The following is a 20,205-nucleotide window of genomic DNA, read 5'->3' as shown; positions in this document are numbered from 1 at the left end:
TTCCCCTGAGCCCACCACCTGAGAACCATCGACTGTGCCGAGAAAGGCTCCCTCCACTGTTGTCATCCTCGTCAACCTGGAAGGTCACAAGGCATCGCACCTGAACTCACAACAGAGTGACCTGAAAAGTATATCAGCAAGAAATTAACAAGGACCAGCCTGGGTGGACAGAGCAGGAGAGCACCAGTACAGCTGACAGTGCTACTAACTCGTCAACCTGGAAGGTCACAAGGCATCGCACCTGAACTCACAACAGAGTGACCTGAAAAGTATATCAGCAAGAAATTAACAAGGACCAGCCTGGGTGGACAGAGCAGGAGAGCACCAGTACAGCTGACAGTGCTACTAACTCCTACCCTTCAGGATCTACGGTGGGTTAAAATACAGATGTTTTCCATCCCACTGTGTACATTTTCTTGAAGATTTGCACAGGCTAACATTGTCATGTTAATTTCTCATGCCATTAGTGAGGAATAATACTAGGATAGAGCTTCAAGTGTCCTTCAAGTCCAGCCGGAGTTTCTTTAAGATCCTGGATCACACCGTACAATTTTCATGGCAAAAGCTTGCATTCTTCAATCTGTTTAGAAGTTTGAGTCTTCTTTTCAATAAAATAGAGCTTCTTGTACATAGAACAGACTCTCAGAAACAGAAAAACCTGTTGATGGAGGGCCCCTAGGGCTCCGTAGGAGGAAAGGGGTATCAACATTCACATCACTCTCAGACCAGTCCCTTCATTCTCTTTCCAGGAGAGAAGGTACCCAAATGCATCTGCTGGGTCACGCGCAAGTGGTGCCATGGGCACCCGTTGCTCAGGGCGCCTCTGGATGGCACCGCTGGTGGGTGTTCTAACTACGGAGGCAGAGGAAGGGACATATCTTGATGGCTCTCTTTCTCTAGGTCATTCAGGCTCTGAGTTTTCTTCTTCACCAACCAGCTTCTTGACCTAAATTTGGCTTCAGGTGTATCTGCATTCGGGGGGAAAAGTTCCAGCCAAGTGACATGAGCACTGCTTCCCCTGTGCTGGCAGCAGGAAGTGCTGCCCCAGCTCTCTGATGTACTGTTCAGTGCCCTGCGGACCTGGTTGGTGTGGGCTGGTCCACAAAGTCCATCATCCGAGGCAACTGATAACGTCCATTTGGGAAGATAAAACCTGGACCCAGACCACAGAGCTATGTGGCCATCCTTTAGCTACATCTGCTTTATGGAACCACTTCTAGTTTCCCATAACATAATTTCTTACAGGATTGTCAATTTTTCTATTTCTTCCTATCTAGAACCTTTCCCATTCTTACTTTCCCCCAGTCCACCAGAAGTGAAGTTCATAAGGACAAGATCATACCTTTTTTATTTATTTATCTTCAGGGCCTTGGATAGTCCTGGCCTATAATAGACACTCAATAAAAATGTTTGCTGAATGAGGACTGAATAAATGATGGCATTAGTATTTACTGAAATACAGATAAAGACATAAGTAGACAGATATTTTTTTAAAAAATACTCATACACGTTTATTTTATTTAACTAAATCTATCCTCAACTATGTTTTATCCACTAGACTCTTCCATCTGGCATTTATACTGGGACATACTCTCTCTTTCTAAGCCAAAGATTTGCATTTTGGACTCTTTTCCATTTTGTAAAGCACAGCTTTTCTGAATGTATATACATTAGATATTAAATAATATGAAAACACAAGTGGCTGAAAAAAAGTTCAAGGAGTTAGTGAGATGAAATCTGCACATACCCAGATGGGGCTATCTTCCCTGGGAAGTTCCGTGGGATTTGCAGCCTGTGGTGTACTTTTTTTGAACGTACAATAAATATATAATTGGTAACAAGAACAACAAAAGGTGGGTGACATAGGGTTTAGGAATAGTGTATATGCCATGGAATTTAAATTGGAAAATATCAAATATAACTGTTACAGATTTGGGATAATAAATTTAAGCCCCATGGTAACCTCAAAGAAATTATCTGAAAAATACATGCAAAAGGAAATGAGAAGGGACTCAACATTGTACACTACACAAAATTAAATAAATATGAAAGTAGACATTAGCAGAAGAATTGAGGATAAAAAAAGTTACGACTTAAAAAGGACACACATAGCAATAACAGATACAGGTCATCATATATCCTGTCATAACCACAAAACTGCACGCAATAGAGTGCAAACCCCAGTAGAGAAGAGGCAGGCAGCAAGCCGGAGCCCTATGGGACCGGGGACAACCGTGGGCTGTGGCCTGCCTCCCTCGTTGCTGCACGCTACGGACCGCTCCACTGCCAGGTTCACGCTTACTTGTCACTGAGGTCTTGCACCGGGCTGGACGTGAGGCTGCTGGGGGCCGACAGGACACTCCTCACGCTCTGCACCGAGTGCCTGCGACTCCGCCTGCGGTCCAGGCCCCGGCGCTCGCCGCCGCCGGAACACACGCTGGCCCTCCTCCGGTCCCGGCGCCCGCTGAGCGGAGGGGAGGCCGTCTCATCGCCATCCTCGTGCCTGAGTGCCACCTGAAAAAGCAGAGACACGGTCCAGTGCCAGATCAGGCGGGACGCCCTGCCGCGGACCCGAGGTGGGACATTTCCCAGCCCTGGGCCACAGCGTTCCCGCGAGGCCTTCGCAGCCACGTGATCCCCGAAGAGCGGCTGCCATTGAAAGGGCCGCCGCTGTGTATTTTCCCAGGCAAATGGATGCGGAAAGGACCCCCGATATCGTGAACAACTGGGAAATCTTTTGTATGAGCCGGGATCTTTACCCCAGACCCCGACATCTCCACTTCCCGCGCTTGCATCTCTCCTGCCCACCCTTTGCTGGTTTCTGCTCCAGGAGGCAAAGCGCCTCCCCAAGCTCAGTGGTTCCTGCTCGTTCCTGAGCTTGCTTTCCCACAGAGGGTGCTCAGAAGAAGACAGCAAGGATTCTGGTCAGAGACGAGTGCCAAAGAGCCCAGAGAGAGGGGCCTGGCCTTGCCCAGAACCATGTTGTGCCGCCTGGCACAGCGGTGCCACCTGAGCAGGGTCATCAGCAAGCAGCACCTGGTCCAGCCAGCCTGCCCGCGCGAGTCACAAACACACACAACAGATACAAACTGGACCCGGAGAAGAAAGGTTTCTTTTTTTTCCAATCCCCTCTCCAAATTGACGCCTATTTGTGCAGAAGAATAACTGGTTTGCATTTCGCCAGTTCAGCTTTCATGCGTAACCTGAGCCAACCAGCACCAAAGTTCCAGGCCCCTGCCTTCTTCCAGGGGATGGTTTATCCACCGTCCAGGAGCCCAGCACACCCAGCTCTCACTCTCGCTCCATCCTGGGCCTGTCTACTCGCCTCTCTCACCCTACATTAAAGCTGACTCTCTGTCCTTTTGCATAACTCCCCTCCAGCTCGCATCTGGCAGCCAGCTCTGCTCCTTATCTAAGCCCGCTCTTTTCAGCCAAGGGCTATACTTATCTGTGTCCCTGGCTTTTTTCATTTTTTATGCTTTCCTTTTCCATAATTGGACAGTAAAAAGAGCACAGGTTTAGGCATTGGCTAGATCCTTGTGTAGATGCTGGCTGGGCCACTAGCAAACCAGGTATGGTCTGCAGCAAATCACATACCCTTTCTCCAGCCCACCAGATGGAGATAATGGTACTACATTTGCAGGTCTGGGTAAGGATGACACAAGGTAACCTGTGTAAAGCACCTAGGGTAGGGCCTTCCCTGTGGCTGGTAATAAACAGGACTGCCTTTATCCCCCCCATGCCTTCAGATAAAGTAGCCCAGAATGCTCACAAATTCTTCCATCACACAGAAATGACTGGATGGCTGCACTGCAGCCCAGATGAGCCAGGAGTTTCAATGTCTTGGCAACCATGGACTCATACAGTGCCAGCTCCCCCAAGGTGCAAGTTCTCTAACTTTGTGGGCGTTCTCAGTCACACTTCACAACTCAGAATTGAGAAATAATAAAAAGACCCAGCTCTCTAGGATAGCCATGCTGTACGGGTTTAACACTTACCTACAGAAGACGTCACAATTGTAAAATCAATCCCCAATCTCCCATGTTCCGGCACCTGTGTCACCTAACAAGGTGAGAGTGGCCAAGGCCAGGCCAGGTTGGCCACTCACCAACCAGTTCACAGGGTCATATCAGCTCCTGAGACTCTCTCATAGGAGGTCACCCACTCACCCTTTCTCTCCCCACCCCCAGCCTCCTCCAGCCTTCAGATAGGATCAATTTAGGGAACTCTTCTATACGCATATAACACACTCTCATATACGAAGGCAATTAATCATCTTTTGACTATTTTATCCCCCCAGAATTTGCTAACCAGACGTAATTTGAGGATATTTGAGATAAGAATTTTTAACAGTTCAGCCAAAGCTGTTTCTACAAAATCTCATTCAAAAGACCATTTCCAAGGGGTCCCCCTCTCCAGTGATAATTACAAGAACTAAAAAAGAAATTATGTATTTTGACAATCACATTTATCATCTCAACCTTAACAGTTTAAACGGCATCCTCTGGGGGCAAGTTTAAAAATGATCACACACCCAACCAAGGATAGCAGTTTTTAATATTTCTAGACTATTTTTTTCATTTTTATACATAAAAATTCTAGACCATTTGAACTTATTCTGACCCAAAGTATCATTGATTCTGCTTATTAAACACACATTTGGAATGATAAGATTAGGGGCTAAAGTAGAGTTCAGATATTTCTAATTCCTTGTCTAACCTCAGAGATCCAAGGATCAAATAACATTCTTCTCACAGTTCCTTTCAGAAAGACAGGCAGAGTGTGCACAAAGTGAAATACACTTCAACTGCCTCTGGCTGAGGAATATGGAGACAGAGTTTAAATGAAAAAAAAAAAAAGTCTGAAAACTGCATCAAGGCAACACCATAAAATAGAATTCAGTTAGGTTTTTCCAAAGCTTAGCTCCTTTATAAAATATCTACCTTCTGTAAAACAGAGAGGAGTGCAAGGAGGGGCTGAGTGGGAGCACAAAATCCCAGCAGATTCAGTGACAGCCTAGAGCTTGGCAGACAGGGACAGTGTAACATGAGATTTGGAGATGGTTTTCACTTATGGTTTGGCTTGTACAATAAGAATTCTAGAATCACCAGTGTCTGCTGGGGACAGGAAGCAAGACTTCACTCACACATTCAGGGCTATCATGGCATTTCCAAACTCTTCAGATTCCCAGGGAGTACCACAGCTTGGAGTCAAAAATGCTAAAAGCTGGAAAACACCTGAAGGTCTTAACACAAGGTTTATCTAGAATATGTGGTGAGAGCAACACTGTCCTAAAAGACCTTTAATCTCTCTCAAATAACAAGATTCATTTTCTAGACCCCTCATCAGGTACCTTCTAACTCTTTCAATTAAATGTGAAACACTGCCAAACTACAATCTCAGGTGAGGAGCAAGCAGGCTGTGGGATCCAACTCTGACTGCTCACACACTCTACCCTGCCTTCCTGAGAAAGCTTAAGGGCAGATGAAAGTGGGATCTGTGACAACTTTCATCAGTCTTTGAGGCCACTACATGATCAGAACCTTCTTTTTAACTCTTCATTGTGGAAATTTTCAAACATATATGAAGTAGAGAGAAGAGTACAAAGATTCTGATGTGCTCATGACCCTGGCTCAATAATTTTCAATTCCTGGGCAATCTTGTTTCATTTATAATCCACTTATTGCCTCTGATCCCCCAAGACAGATTTTTTTTAAAGCTAAATCTCAGAGCATATAATTTCATCTGTAACTATTTCAGCATGTATTCCTAAAACATAGCCATCATATCATTGTCTGGTTTAAAAATTTCTTAATATCAGCAAATATCCAATGATCTGAACATTCTTGATGGAGAGCAAAAGCTATTAACATTTCTTCTGAGATTACTACATTGCTGCTAACATCCATGACAGGCAGCCACATACAATCCTTTTCCAAATTGCTATCACATACTGTCCTTTCAATTCATTTCTATATAACTTGATTTAGCTTTTAGGTGAAGTAGATGTCAGTGCTAAGGCCATTTCAACAAGGAACTATGCTGATGGCAAGCTATGGCAGACTGCTATAATGTTAGGCCCCCAAAGAATCATACTTCTCTGTTTCCTCACCCTTATGTTGTCCCTTCCTCCATGAGTCTAGGCTTGGCCATGTGACTAGATTTGGCCGATGGGACATCAGCAAACTTGATGTAAGCAGAGGCTTGAAAAGTGCTTGTGAGTTGGAACTTGCATTCCAAAATTCTGTCACCATGTGGAGAAGCACAGAATAGCTTGCTGAAGACATGTGGGCTCAGGCAACAGCCAGCATCACATGCCAGGCCAGGTGACTGAGGTCCTCTTAGACCATCCAGCTCCAGAAGCAACTAGATAACCACAGCCACATGAGAACCTCCCAGCTGAGCCCAGTCAAATTGCTGAGCCACAGAATCAAGAGCAATGACTGCTATTTCAGACCACTAACTTTTGGAGTATTTGTTATGCAGCAATATAGAACTGATACACATTTTTTAACAATTCTGACAAAGACAGATCACAAGAAGTTGGCCCTATTAGCTAATCATTCCTAAAAGCAAATTATCCCTCACCCCAAACTCTTCCACGTTAAGATGCCTTTCCCATTACAGTGACCACATTTTTAGAAACAAGTTTGAACACATGATCTGACAAAAGATTTTTAGTTTGATTTGTGAATTTATGTATTTGAAAAGTCATGTGAAACTATAAAAGTTCAAATGAATCTTACTAAACATGGATTAAATCACCTTTCTTAAATGGAATTAAATTACATGAAATTGAGTCTGTCCAAAGAAAGTCCAGGACATATGGTCACCAGACATCCTCTACTATTAGGAAGAATTCTAGAAGTCCAGCCAAGTTCTCTGCAATCACTTGAGAACATTCAAAGTCTTCTGAGGAAAACACTGTCTCTGTCTGTAGGCCTTCTTGCTGCCTCTGCATATACTGAAGTTGGCTGTCCTATTGCAGTAAATATCAAACTTTCTGGAAAGAATTAACTTTCATAAAGGAATAAAAATCTGGGCTCTGCCTGCTATCTAAAGCATTCCACTGTCACCCCCTGTTATCACCCAGGGCATCTGCCCTTTAAGGGAGATGTTTTCTAATTAAATCATGTGCTGCATTCAACCCAACATCTTCTAAATGCTATCATAAAATGTGTGAATGCTGAAAGAGACTTTCATTCAAGCACTTACTGAACTTCTCCTCTGGGCAGGTGTGCTGCTGGGCTCTGGGGCTAGTAAGAGGAGTAAGACTTATTAATTAGAGTGGCTCAAAGACTGGAAAGTGTGTCCTGAGGACTATGGGTCAAAGATGTGGACACAGGCAAAGGGTTCTTTCAGAGGTTATGATGAAAGCACAGTGGGGCCAGCAACAGGGAGCACCTTTTACCTGGCCAAGGAAGCCTCGTGGAGGAGGTGACATCAGAGATGACTCCAGAAGGAAGAGGAGTTTGCCAGCTTGGGACAGGAAGGAAGAAGAACCCAGACAAAGAAAAGAGAATGGATAAAGGATAGCTCCCCCAAAGGACCACCTTGCATGTTTAAGTTCAGGAGAACCTCAGTATGGCTGAAATTCAGAGATATCTTAGGGAATGGCCAGAGACAAGGCCGCAGAGTATGTAAGGCCCTGGTACCAAGTCAAGGACTTGAGGCTTCATCCTGCTGGCTGTGAAAAGGTTTTTTAAAAATATTGTTTATTTGTTTTCTTAAGCAGAAGAATGGCATGTCAGAATTGACTCTCAGAGGATCACTCTATTTTCAATTGGAGGGGGTCAAGAACAGGGAGAAACCAGAAGAAAGCCCCCGTGGGCTGCAGGCCCAGCAGGATGCCAACTTCCCTGGCCGTGCTCCTGCTGTTCTCGCAGGTCCCACACCTCAGTCACACCAACCTTCCTTCTACCCTTCACACCTGCCAAGCCAAAGCTCCTCCAGTGTTCTTCTATCCTCCATTCTCTTTCTTTAGGGCATCACCTCAGAGAGGCCTTCTGTGCCCCATGCCTCAATTTCTCACCCCCACCTCATCCCATCTCTTTTCCTCATAGACATGATTGTAATCTTGGCTTCCCTGCTTCCTCACTATCTGGAGACCCATTCAGATGGGTGCTCTCTCATGCCAGTGGCCCTGTCTGACTGGTTTCTCTGCTGTGTCCCCAGAGCCTAGAACAGTTGGTACCTGGCACATAGTAGGTGCTTAATAGGGTTTTGTCAAATTAACATATTAATAGATGAATAAATACAAAAGAAAATATTGTGATAGCCCAGGCAAGAAATGATGATAGCCCAGCTAAGAGAATGACATTGGGAACGAAGAAGAAAGTGCAGTTTTTAGTAATCAGACTTCTAAACATGGGAACACGAAGTGAGAAAAGGAAAGGAGTCCAGGACAGTTTCAAGTTTCTAACGTGGGAACTTTCCAGTTTGCAGAGATGGAGAATTGAAGAAACCGGGCAGAATATTTGTTTTGGTCATGGGGGAAAAGAAAAGGTTTCCTTAAGGGCTGGTTGCATTTCAGATCAGGCTTCCAAGTGGCCATGTCAGACAGGTAGCTGGGTCCCTCTGCCCAGTCACATGTAGCTCCCAGGTGGGATCAGTGACCTGCATCCCATAGACTACAGTATGGCGGCTCCTTGAGGGAAGAATCAGGTCTTTTTTATTTTATTATTTTATTTTCAGCTCCAGCAGAATATGTTACATATTCAGGACCTTGAATGAAGGTCTAAGCAGAAAGAGAGAAAGGCAAGCAACCATGCATCTTGGAAGGAAGCTCAGGGTCAGATATCAGCCATTAGCCTTCAAGGTTGCTGAAATCATTGGAATGAACCACAGGGCAAGCAAATCAGACTGAAAGAAGGGGTCTGATTCTTTTATGGCATTAGTGTAACACTGATGCCCAAACTGATAAAGATGGCCTACAAGCAGCAGCAGGGGCAACAGGAGCAGCCATCGCTATTACAGGCCAAGCTTGCATATGAGGAGTGGTGCAAAAGACTTAAAGTAGTATTAAGCAGAATTTCAATAGCACAATGAACAAAAAAACCACATCATAACTGAGTGGGTAATATTCCTGGAATGCAAAGTTGGTTAAGGATGAAAAGAAATGAAATTAGATATTCAGCTGAAAAATCTAGAAAACAGAATAACAAAGTAATCTGAACATAAAGAGGAAATTATAAAAATAAAAGCAAAACTTGAGTTAGAAAACAGAAAAGGAGTGGAAATCAGACATAAATCAAAATTATTGGTCTTCAAACAAAATCTACGGAATAAACAAACCACTAGTTAATCTGAAGAGGAAAAGGAAGAAATCACAACTATACAAAGAAAAAACAATGGGAAAATAACTACTGAAACATAGGAAATGTTAAATTCACAAGGCTATTTGTACAACTCTTTGCCAATAACTTTAAAAATCCAAATGAAACAGATAATTTCCTAGGAAAATTTAATTTAGCAAAAATGATCCCTATAAACATAGGAAATTTAAACACACCAATTTCTACAGAAGAAATAAGGATCTCCACATACTTCCCACTCCCCACCACCATACACATAATGCTACAGATCCACACAGTTGTCCAAGGGAATTGTATCAAATCATCAAAGACCAAGGAATCCAAAGTCACTTAAAACAGATCCTGAGCAGAAAGAAAAACAAAAAAACTTCTGGAATATTTTTATTAAGAATAAAACTGATACTTAAAAATAATAAGGATTGTATACACACAAACACATGAAATAAAATACAAGAGCACTCATAGTAGCACTGTTTGTCATGGCAACAAAACTGGAAATCACCCAATGCCCATTAAGAAAAGAGAACGTAAACTGGTTGTGATATATATATCACATTAGTCATGAAAATGAACAAATTAAATCTGCACATAGATGGCTAAGTCTTGAAATACGTTAGCAGAATAGCAAACTGAAGAAGAAAACCAATGCTATGGTTCCATTTATAAAAAGTCTAAAAACAGACTAAACAAAGAGTATGTTGTTTAGGGGTCCAGCCTAGGGAAAGAGTTAAACTTGTGGCTTGTGATCTTTTTACTTTTTTTATTGGAGAGATGCTTCTGGAGAAAGAAAAAGGCAGGTGACCAGTCTAATCTCCTATAACTAAACTAATAACTAGACTAACTAATAAACAGACTGATATTTGCTAAGAGGAGAGCTCTTATCTCTTGAATGTCCTTAGCAGGATGTCCCTGGCTAAGAATTACTTACAGTAAATAAATCCAGAATTTATGGATTTGTAGGCCATGACTCTCTGGGTGATTAAGTAGAGATGTTTCATAACTGAATGCCCCTTGCCAAGCAAGGTGACCCATGAACCTCACCCAGAGACTATGTTTATTGTCCTGGATCAGAGAGCACATATTTGATGCATGAAGAAGGGACCTAAGGAGTCACAAAGAAAGTTCCAAATGTCTCCTCACTTCTGCTGAGCCTCTTTATGGTCTGCCTATGTTCTTAAAATTATTAGTACAGCTACATCCAGGGCAAGACCTAGATTTGCTGAGTCTGATTTGATAATCTGATCCTTGGTGTTAGCTCACAGAATAAGCTATTTTCAGGTAAAATTATAAAGAAGAGTAAGAGATGACGGAGGGTGGGGTAGTGGATGACTTTGGAGAGAGCTATTCAGAGCACTTCGGATTTATTGGTAATGTTCTAGTTCTTAAAGCAATGCTTTATTATCATTCTTTAAATGACACATGCTACGTTTGTGAATGATATATTCTTTGATGTTAAAATATCAAGCACGTGCAATATGACAAAAAGAGGATGGTGAATATAGAACAACTTTTGAAAAAGTATGTTATGAAGGAGAGCATGAAGATAGGAAAGCAGCTTAAGAGGCAGGTAGGCAGAGGGAAAGTGAGTCTTGAAACAGAAAGTAGTGGAAGAGTAGAAATAGTTTCCTGGAGTAGGGTATCAAGGCACTCTTCAAAAATATCTCCCACTTGTTCCCTATGGTGGCATCATGTTATCTTCCAGATACACAGAAACTACAGACTCCTAAGCGGTGATCATATAAACCACTAGGTGAGCAGAGTTTCAGAAATAGGAGTTCTAATCAGGGACAGAAGTTCTGATCAGGGTGAAGATATCTGTAATGACAAAGGTCCATCTTTTATCTTTATGTACACCAACTCTCTTTAGCTCTCTTCCTTGTCCATTTAGTATTCTTGCTCTAGGATTCCCTACCTTTTATGAGCCACATCCCTCAACTACCCACTGGATTCCCAATGATATACATGGCTCAGCAATAATGAAACACAAAAGCAGATAAGTAGACACCTAGGCAGATACCTGGGTAACTGACATTTGGCTGGAGGAGAAGATGCCCAGAGCAGGGGCACAAAGATCTGGCCAGGTGGGCAGTTTGCGGAAGCCTTAAGCTACAAAATCAAACATCTCTGGTTCTGTTTCCTCTGATTTCTTCCAAGATCATATAGAGATAACTCCATTTTGTTCCTCAACTTGTAGCTTAACATGACTGTATCTCACTAGGAAAAGTTAGTAGCATGTCAGTCTTTCCATTTCTACCAGTGAAGATCACAACAGAAACATTCAGGGTAGAAGGATCTCCCCCTAGGACTCTAACCTAAGGAAATAGCCAGAGATGTGCACAGAAAATATGAACAAAGATGTTGCTGTAACATATATAACAGCAAAAACTTTGGAAGTAATCTAAATCTGAAACAATAGTGGGTTGGTATAGAATTACAGTACATGGATATAGCAGAATATTAGTCTAATAAAATTAAGTTCTTAAAGATTTAATGATAAGAGAAAAATGGTTCTATGCTTACTAATAAAGACTCTGTATACAGCACTGCATATAGTCTGTTATTTCCCTAGTTTAAAACATTCACTCACAGGGGAATGGGTGTGGCTAAGTGGTGGAGTGCCAGCTTCCCACATACGAGGTCCCAGGTTCAAACCCTAGCCTCAGTACCTCAAAAACAGACACCCACAAATACAAAAAAAGAAAATGCTAGAAAAAAGCTGATGAAAACATTTAACATGGTCAAAATCATGGGTGGTTTTTTTTTCACATACCTCTTTTGCATTTTTCAAAAAATTTTTTATTAGTAGGTATTTTTATACCTAGAAGAAGAAAAGAGTTTAACAATATGTCACTATGAATAAGATTCATTGATTAGGTCATAAGAAGAACATTAAAACCCACAGAATGGGAAAACACACTTGCAAAGTACATATCTGGTAAGGGTCTAGTATTTAGAATATATAAAGAAATCTTACAACTCAACAATAAAAAAACAAATACCCTAATCAAAAAATGGACAAACGATCCAAATAGACGTTTCTCCAAAGAAGACATATAAATGGTCAATAAACACATGAAGATACTCAACATCAATAGTCATCAAAAAAATACAAATCAAAACCACAATGAGATTACCCACTAGAATAGCCATAATAAAAATTATGGACAATAACAAATGTTGGTGAGGATACAGAGAAATTGGAACCCTCATATAATACTGATGATAATGTAAAATTGTACTATTGCTTTGGAAAACAATCTGGCAATTCCTCAAAAATTTAAATGGAGTTACCATATGACCCAGCAATTCTACTCCTATGTATGTACCCAAGAGAATGGAAAGAATTGTACACAAATGTTCATGACAGCATTATTCACAATAGCCAAAAGGGAGAAGCCATGCACATGTCTGTTAATGGAAAAGAGATAAACAGAATGTGGTTCATCATCCACACAATGGAATATTAGCCACAAAAATGAATAAAGTAGTGATACATATTGTAATATGGATAAGCCTTGAAAACATGGTAAGTGAAAGCTAGTCACAAAGACTATATATTGTATGGCTCCGTTTATATGAAATGTTGAGAACAGGCAAATCCATACAGAGAGAAAGTAAAGTAGTGGTTGCCAGGCAAAAGGGGCCAGGGACAATGGGGAGTGGCTGCTAATGGATACAGTATTTCTTTTTGGAGTGATGAAAATGTTCTTGAATAGGAAAGTGGTGATGGTTGTGCAACCTTATGAATGTGCAAAAAAAAAATGTTGCACACTTTAAAATAGTGAATTTTGTACTATATAAATTATATCTAAAAACAAAAACAGGGAAGCAGATGTGGCTCAACTGATAGAGTGTCTGTCTACCATAAGGAGGGTCCAGGGTTCGATCCCCAGGGTCTCCTGACCCACGTGGTAAGCTGGCCCGTGCACAGTGCTGCCACACACAAGGAGTGCTGTGCCCCACGAGCAAGGCGTGCACCCTGCAAGGAGAGCTGCCCCACGTGGAAAAAGCACAGCCCATTCAGCAGTGGTGCCATACACACAGAGAGCTGACGCAGCAAGATGACGCAACAAAAAAGAGACACAGTTTCCCAGTGCTGCCAGATAATGCAAGTGGATGCAGAAGAACACACAGCAAATGGACACAGAAAGCAGACAATGGGGAGAAGGGAAGAGAAATAAATAAAAATAATAAAAATGAAAATAGAAACCTTAAAGGAAATGGCAGGATAGAGACCCCAGAGCCTCTTTCAGTGACAGATCCACAGAATGCCACTGATGGAATGTCAAGGATTGCCTGGTTCAGCACCACTCTTGTGCAAGCTCAGGCCCAGAGGAATGAACTTTTCTGTTAAAGTTATACCAGCAGCTATCTAAGAGAAAACACATCTCCAGATTCCATCCCCCACAGGCCATGGGAAGAGAATGGGTTGTTAGGGATCACACTCACAAAATGTACCCAAACCTTCCTCTAGAATCCAGACAAGACTTGCAACAGATAAGTAACTTTAACATGGGGCATTTGTCCTACAATTAACCCACAAGCCATGAAGCCATAACGCGTAATCCAAACAGAAGGGCTCTGAGCTTGGTTTAATGCTCTGCAGTCGCCATCTTGAAACCTTTTGTAAGTGAAGTCTAATGAGACAATGGAACATGCACATTGAGTGGAGGAGATATGTGCAAGATGCACATCTGCCATTCCTTGCCACCCAGGAGCACAGAATTCTAGTTGACCCATAATACATGAGAATTCAGTGAGTAGAAGAAAGTATGTTGTGTCCATGACACAGTCCTTCCTTATTTATCTGTAAAATGAAAGTAGACAGTGTTGGTAGATTGTGCATGTACTGAGAAGTGAAATAAAACAGTTGGGTTAGTTTCTTGCAGTGTTTCCAGTGTTATGTAAGATTGAAATACATATGCATGTAGGAGCTATAAAAGATGAACGGTGTTAATTTTAGTGATTCTGCATATAAGTTAAATGCACTTGCCTTCTAAATTGGCATTCCACAACATAAAGGTGAAAAGTAAAATTCATGCCAGAAAATACAAAACACCATAACAAAATGAGACTGCAGAAGAAAGTAAAAGACGTTTAGAACTTTTCACAGCACTTTTCTTGCTTTATTTAACAAAGGACATGCATTTTAATTTTGCCCTGGGACCTATAAATCATGCAGTCAGCCCTGCCTGCAGTTCCCCGTCTTCCATCAGGTGTAAGTAACTAATGTGATCTCTCTCTCACCCTGAGTAAAGGTGCTGCTGACAGCATGCATGTCCTTTAAAATAAAATGGCAACAAGTTTCACCCAGACCAGTAGTTCTCAAACTGAAGTGGGTGCCAGAACCACCCAGAGGGCTTGTTACAACACAGATTGCTGGGTCCCACACCCAGGGTTTCTGAGTCACAATGTTGGGTGGGGTGTGAGAATTTCTATTTCTGACTAGTTCCCAGGTGATGCTGATGCTCATACACCACACTCAGAACCACTGGTTGAGGTCACACTTCGACCATTTTTTAAGGCCATATCATGCATTGAAAAAAAAACATGCTCCGTTACCTCATAAATGTTAAACTGCTCCACTAAGTCCAGGTCAGTCCCTTTCTTGTTCAAGTGCCGCTGTGCCACGGCCGCAATGCCCAGCTCCTCCAGGCAGTCCACCACATCATAGAAGGTGTCTTGGTCGGGCAATCCTGACAGCGTCTGGAAGTAAAGAAGAACCAGACACAGGCATGTTTTTAGGGCTCCCTCTCTGAATGGCAAGGTATTTTTCACATGGTAGCCAGTGGCCCCCGTTATAACACGGAACAAAGCAAGATAGATGACAAGTTCATTTGGCCAAAAATGTCTTTAGCATGGAAGGCAGCATGAGCCCCCAGACACTTGTCCCCCGCTGTACACGTCCTGTAGAACCCCTCCCCTTGAAGGCGGGCAGGATCCTCTCACGGGTGCGCTGTCACGCCTGTAATCGGTGAGATTATACGGCAAAGGTGCAGGGATTGTGCAGCTGTAATTAAGGTCCCAGACCAGCTGCCTTTGAGCTCATCAAAGTCAGAGGCTATCCTGGGTGGACCCAACATCCTCGGGTGGGCCTTGGGTCTTCTTTGCAGGAGCTCAGAGACTTAAAGTAAGAGGCATTACCTGCGGGCCTTGAAGCAGCAGCGAACCATGAGCTCTGCAGTTGTGAGGAAATGAAGCTTGGAGGAGGAGCCTGAGCCCCCACCGACACCTTCACCGCAGCCCCGTGAGACCCTGAGCAGAGGACCCAGCTGGACTGTGACTGGAGTCCTGACCCTGAGAAACTGGGGGATGGTAAATAGGGGTTGTTTGAAGCCACTAAATATGTGGTAGTGTTATGAGACAAGCGATAACAAATGTACTTAGTGATTAGAAACACCTATTAAAATCAATAAGCTAATAGCTGGTGTTGGACAATCCCCCTTATCTCAATTCATTAGGGCCTCCTTTGGTATATGAAATTTATCAGAAAATAAGAAATCTCAAAGCAGCAACAAAGAGACAAAAAGATAAGCCAAGAAAGAAAAAGCTCCCTTCTCCTTGAATTCTTTTAAAAAAGGATGATGTCTAGGATCAGACTCCAGGCTAGGCAGACCCTCAAGGTGATTGAGTCAAAGCCCCTTATCTCTAGAGATGAGGGGGCAGAAGGCCTGGGGAAGGAAGGGATTTGCCTGGGGTAGCAAGAATCACAAAAGCAATAGGTAAAACCTGGGCTCCCAGCTGTTCTTCCAGCCTCCTCTCCTTGCACGTACATGTGTTCTCCACAATTTAGTCTAGCCTGGAATTGCAGATGCAGGTCTTTACTTCCTGCTTACTTCACTACCTTTGCTTACTTACCAAGAACACTACATACATTTCAAAACAATTCTAAATATGGTGGCTTGCCTTGGCAGAAAGATCCTTCACAAGGATCATTTCACAGCACCAACTTCACCTTTGCTTGGGTCTGGGGGCTAGTAATTCTGGAAAGAATGTCTCTATCCATAACCCAAATAATGGCTTTTTCCCTATGTTGAGCATATGCTGTTGACATAAGAAACTAATAAAAAGAGCTTAATTAATTGAGGTTCCCAGTAAGGACAGAGAAGAGGAGGCTGTGAATCAGTTAGAAGCTGCACGGAGGTGCTTGCAGGAAGCAGCCAAGAACGGAAACGAGGCCCCTCCCGGACAGTAACAGTCAACTGAGCTGCCCCTTCTTCCAGAACTAATTGAGAAACTATGCGCCCAAAGAATTCTGTCATCAGGACAATTTTATCCCTTGGTTTTTGTGAAAACTCTAGTACTTGTTAAAAGACAAGGAGAGGGAAACGGTTATACAAGGTCCAGGCAGAGCCAACAATCAGAGGCCCGAGCTGACGGCTGACTGCTGACTCTGCAGGAAGCACAACTGGAGGAAACCCAAAGAGCTGGCATTGAGTCTTAGAATCCAAACCTTCCAGACAGCATGGGGGCCAGGATGTGGCACGCAGAGAAGCCTCTGGCTGTCTCCTCATTGCTATGCTCCCCTTCTTTCTTCCCCTTTTTCCCTGCTGGGACTCAATTGAGGTTCTTTCATTCTGAAGTTTCCAGGGGGTAAAATTCCGAGCCCTAATGTCTATGGCCTTAGCAAGTCCAACCATAATGTGGGGGTGGGGGGTGGGGGCGGATTTAGGGAATGTGGAGGAGATCACTATTTAATAATTAAACAATTAGGTCTACAGAACTGAAACAGACCCAGGGAGCCCTTCCTGGATAATCGGCCTCGATATGAGGTATTAAGAGGTCATTTATCATTTCCACAACGAAAAGTTCAGGCTTGAACTATGTGGCTGCAGGGAAGGTAGTTTTTTTTTGCCACCAGTTTAAAAAGTTGAACAAATAAAATGTCTTTCTCCTGCACAGGGAGGGGATGACATATCCTAGAAACCCACAGCCATCTATCTTCAACTGATTCTCTACCAAGCTCAGCAGATTTCCCCATGTTCCTTCTCTCCCCAGGCCCTGTCCCTCCCATTTCCAACCTGGCATGCATACTGCTAAGTTACCTACTTCTGGCAAAGATGGCGGCTACTCCAGAAAAATCTGTGTGGCAATGTCTCTTGGAACCTTCCCTCTCAGATGCTGGAGCATAGCTGCCTGCCACCTGGTACTCGCCTTTCTTCCATCTCTGACTTCGTCTCGACAGGGCTGAGCACAAATAAATCTTTACAGGCATCTCTCAGAGGGAAATTCTCTGTCCTAATTGACACTATATTTTTCCTTCCCTGAGTTTTCACTGTTTCCATCAAATTTTTCTTGTATGCTAAAATCAGTGTGGCAAAAACTGCACACGAACATTCACAGCAGCATTCTTTGTGAAAGTCAAAACCTGTAAACACCCAAATCTTCAATGAGGAAACGGATAAACAAATTGTGCTGCAACGATACAGGAGGATACTTCCTGGCAGTGGCAAGGAGCGATGCTGATACACGCTAACTAGCACACGTTGCTGAGGCCGAGTGAGAGAGGCCAGGCTCAAAGGGCTACATTATGATTCCACTTGACATTCTCATAAAAGACAAAACTAGAGCAAGAGAGAACAGATCAGTGGTCACCAGGGCCTGTGAATGTGGGAAAAGCATGTCACTGTAAAAGGGCAACACAGCAGGGATTTGGGGGGAAGATGGAACTGTTTTGTAACCTGATTGTGGGGCTTACTCACATCCATGCATGCATTAAAACTCACACAACTATCTACCTTCCAAAAGAAAAAGTCAACTTTGCTACATAATTAAAAAGCAATAAAACTGAACATAAAAACTAAGGCCAATACTCCATGTGAATCCCATCTACACTACCGCACCCAGCCCAGGGCTCCCTGGGGCCCTGCTTTGTTTGACTGCTCTAAGCCCCACAGTCACCCCTCTTGTCATTCATCTCCCCCACTCCTCATCTGCCTCATCCTATCCTACAAGGTGGTCAATACCTGAGTACCCCAAGGTGAGGGACTTCCAGTAAGGAGATTTCAACTGGACCAAGTCAGGGCATGGTAAAGTGTCGCCTTGGAGGGTGAGAAAATCATGAATTTCTGATGTTCCCTCACATCTTCTGATGAGGGTAAGTGGGGGAGAGATGAATCTGAGCTCTGTTAATGTCCCTATTTAACAGAAAGAGCAGATGTGTCTCACAGCCTTAGGTTAGAATTTGTTTGCTTATCCTAAAAATGACACTCCATTTTTTTGGAATTCACATAATTCAGCCATCTTTCATTTTGTTGCAAGCAAAGGTTAGAACCCGCCTGACAATTAATTATTGATAATTAATTAAAGATAATTTCCCAGATTCCAGAGTCTGAATTTTTCCAGATCCATATTAGCATTTCAATTTGTTTTTGTGATATTATTTTGGTTTTTTGTATGGCAATGAATGCTACTAAATTCAACATAACCAAAACAAAACCAGAGTGGGTGCCAGCCGTCTCTTGACCATTTTGAGCAAAGGATTCCATTTGGAGCAACGTCCTCACAGACCTTCTGGGCTCTCCTGGTCCAGAACTAAGAGGATGAGCAAGACTGCCAGAAGAGTAAGAGCCAGGGAGGAGTTTCTGCACATGAGATGCCATGTGACGCCAAGCCAGAAGTGAAGCACAGCAGAGGCTGCAAGAATGGCCAGGCAGCCTCCGCAGATGAAACCTTACACTGGATAACACTGTGAGAGTGGAAATTTCATTTTCACTCAAGTCAAGGTTTTCCAAAACAATGTCAGTGACTGAAAACGACAGGAAATCGATGACTTGAATCTCCACTTTTTCTCTACTGGTTGTGCGGAAGAGATAAGAGTCTGGAAGTTATGCTTCTAAGACATATGTAAGTGTAAAAGTAATTAAACTGACTGAAAATCTCTATGTCAAAAAGTGACAAAAAATTGCTTAAAAAAAAACCATGGCCAAATAAACTCATAATTAGATTTGAAAACAAAACCATAATTCTTTGGACTACCTTCCAGAATAGCTGTGCACATTTCCCACCAGGACTGTAGGAAAGTTTCCTGTGTCCTCCCCGACAAATCATATTTTATTAAAAAGCAATCACTGCCAAGGTGACCAGGAAAAACATCTTGCTGTTTTACGACATGTTTCTTTTATTCTAAGTGAGGTTTAATGTCCTCTATCTACTGGATTCTTAATATATTTAAGGTAGCATTGTTTTCTGCTCTATTTTTTTGCCAACCATTTTCCCATTTGTCATTTGCATTTTACAAATAAGACCTTTTACAATTTTATGCAAATATTTAAGTCCTTCCCTTTGGAATCTTTTCCATTTTTAAAAAAATTAAAATAAACTTCACCTCTTGGTTCCTTTCCATTTTTGTATGGTTCGATTTGTTACATTTGATTCTTTATCTGGAATTTATTTATTTTTTTTACTTTTTAGGAGGTACTGGCCATTGAACCCAGGACCGGTTCATGGGAAATAGGTGCTCAGCCCCTGCTACATCTGCTCCCCGATAAGAGTTAGTTTTTTCATTTGTTTGTTTTGCACTTGAGCTACAGCCGCTCTCCTGGAATTTATTTAGATATATGTTCAAAATATGTTTTTGTTTTTTTTCTGTTTAGCAAAACTTTCCAAAGCTATCCATCCCCATTGATTTTGGTCGTATGGCAACCAGCTGTTCTGTCTACCGGGGTCTGTGTCACACCTCCTCTGCTGGTCATCTGTCTGGCTGATGAATGAGCCAGGACCATAGTGTTTTTTTGTTTTTTGTTTTTTGTTTTTCAGGACCATAGTGTTTTAATCCTTAGAGTCTGCACATATCAATATCTAGTCGGAGACGTTACTCCCTCCAAAGTGTATTATCTTCTACTAATTTGTCCTCCCAGTTCATCTGGTGAAGCGTTTCTCTAGTTACATT

The 20,205-nt window shown here is 42.6% G+C and overlaps 1 protein-coding gene across 17 annotated transcripts in view; it reads right to left on the bottom strand.

Annotated features, from left to right (window-relative positions):
* FHOD3 (formin homology 2 domain containing 3) overlaps positions 1 to 20,205 on the bottom strand; it is a 537,731-nt gene that overhangs the window by 175,392 nt on the left and 342,134 nt on the right. For all 17 annotated transcript variants that reach the window (XM_058277150.2, XM_058277152.2, XM_058277160.2 and 14 more), the window contains exons 9-10: positions 14,877 to 15,020; positions 2,303 to 2,514 (exon numbers count right to left, since the gene is read on the bottom strand). In XM_058277150.2, coding sequence (XP_058133133.1) covers positions 2,303 to 2,514; positions 14,877 to 15,020 — 356 coding nt within the window. The remainder of the gene's footprint in view (positions 1 to 2,302; positions 2,515 to 14,876; positions 15,021 to 20,205) is intronic.

Source organism: Dasypus novemcinctus, chromosome 16, assembly GCF_030445035.2.
Source record: "Dasypus novemcinctus isolate mDasNov1 chromosome 16, mDasNov1.1.hap2, whole genome shotgun sequence".
In the NCBI taxonomy this organism is placed as follows: domain Eukaryota; kingdom Metazoa; phylum Chordata; class Mammalia; order Cingulata; family Dasypodidae; genus Dasypus; species Dasypus novemcinctus.
Note: the sequence above shows the minus strand (reverse complement) of the source record. Positions and strands in the feature narration are given on the sequence as shown.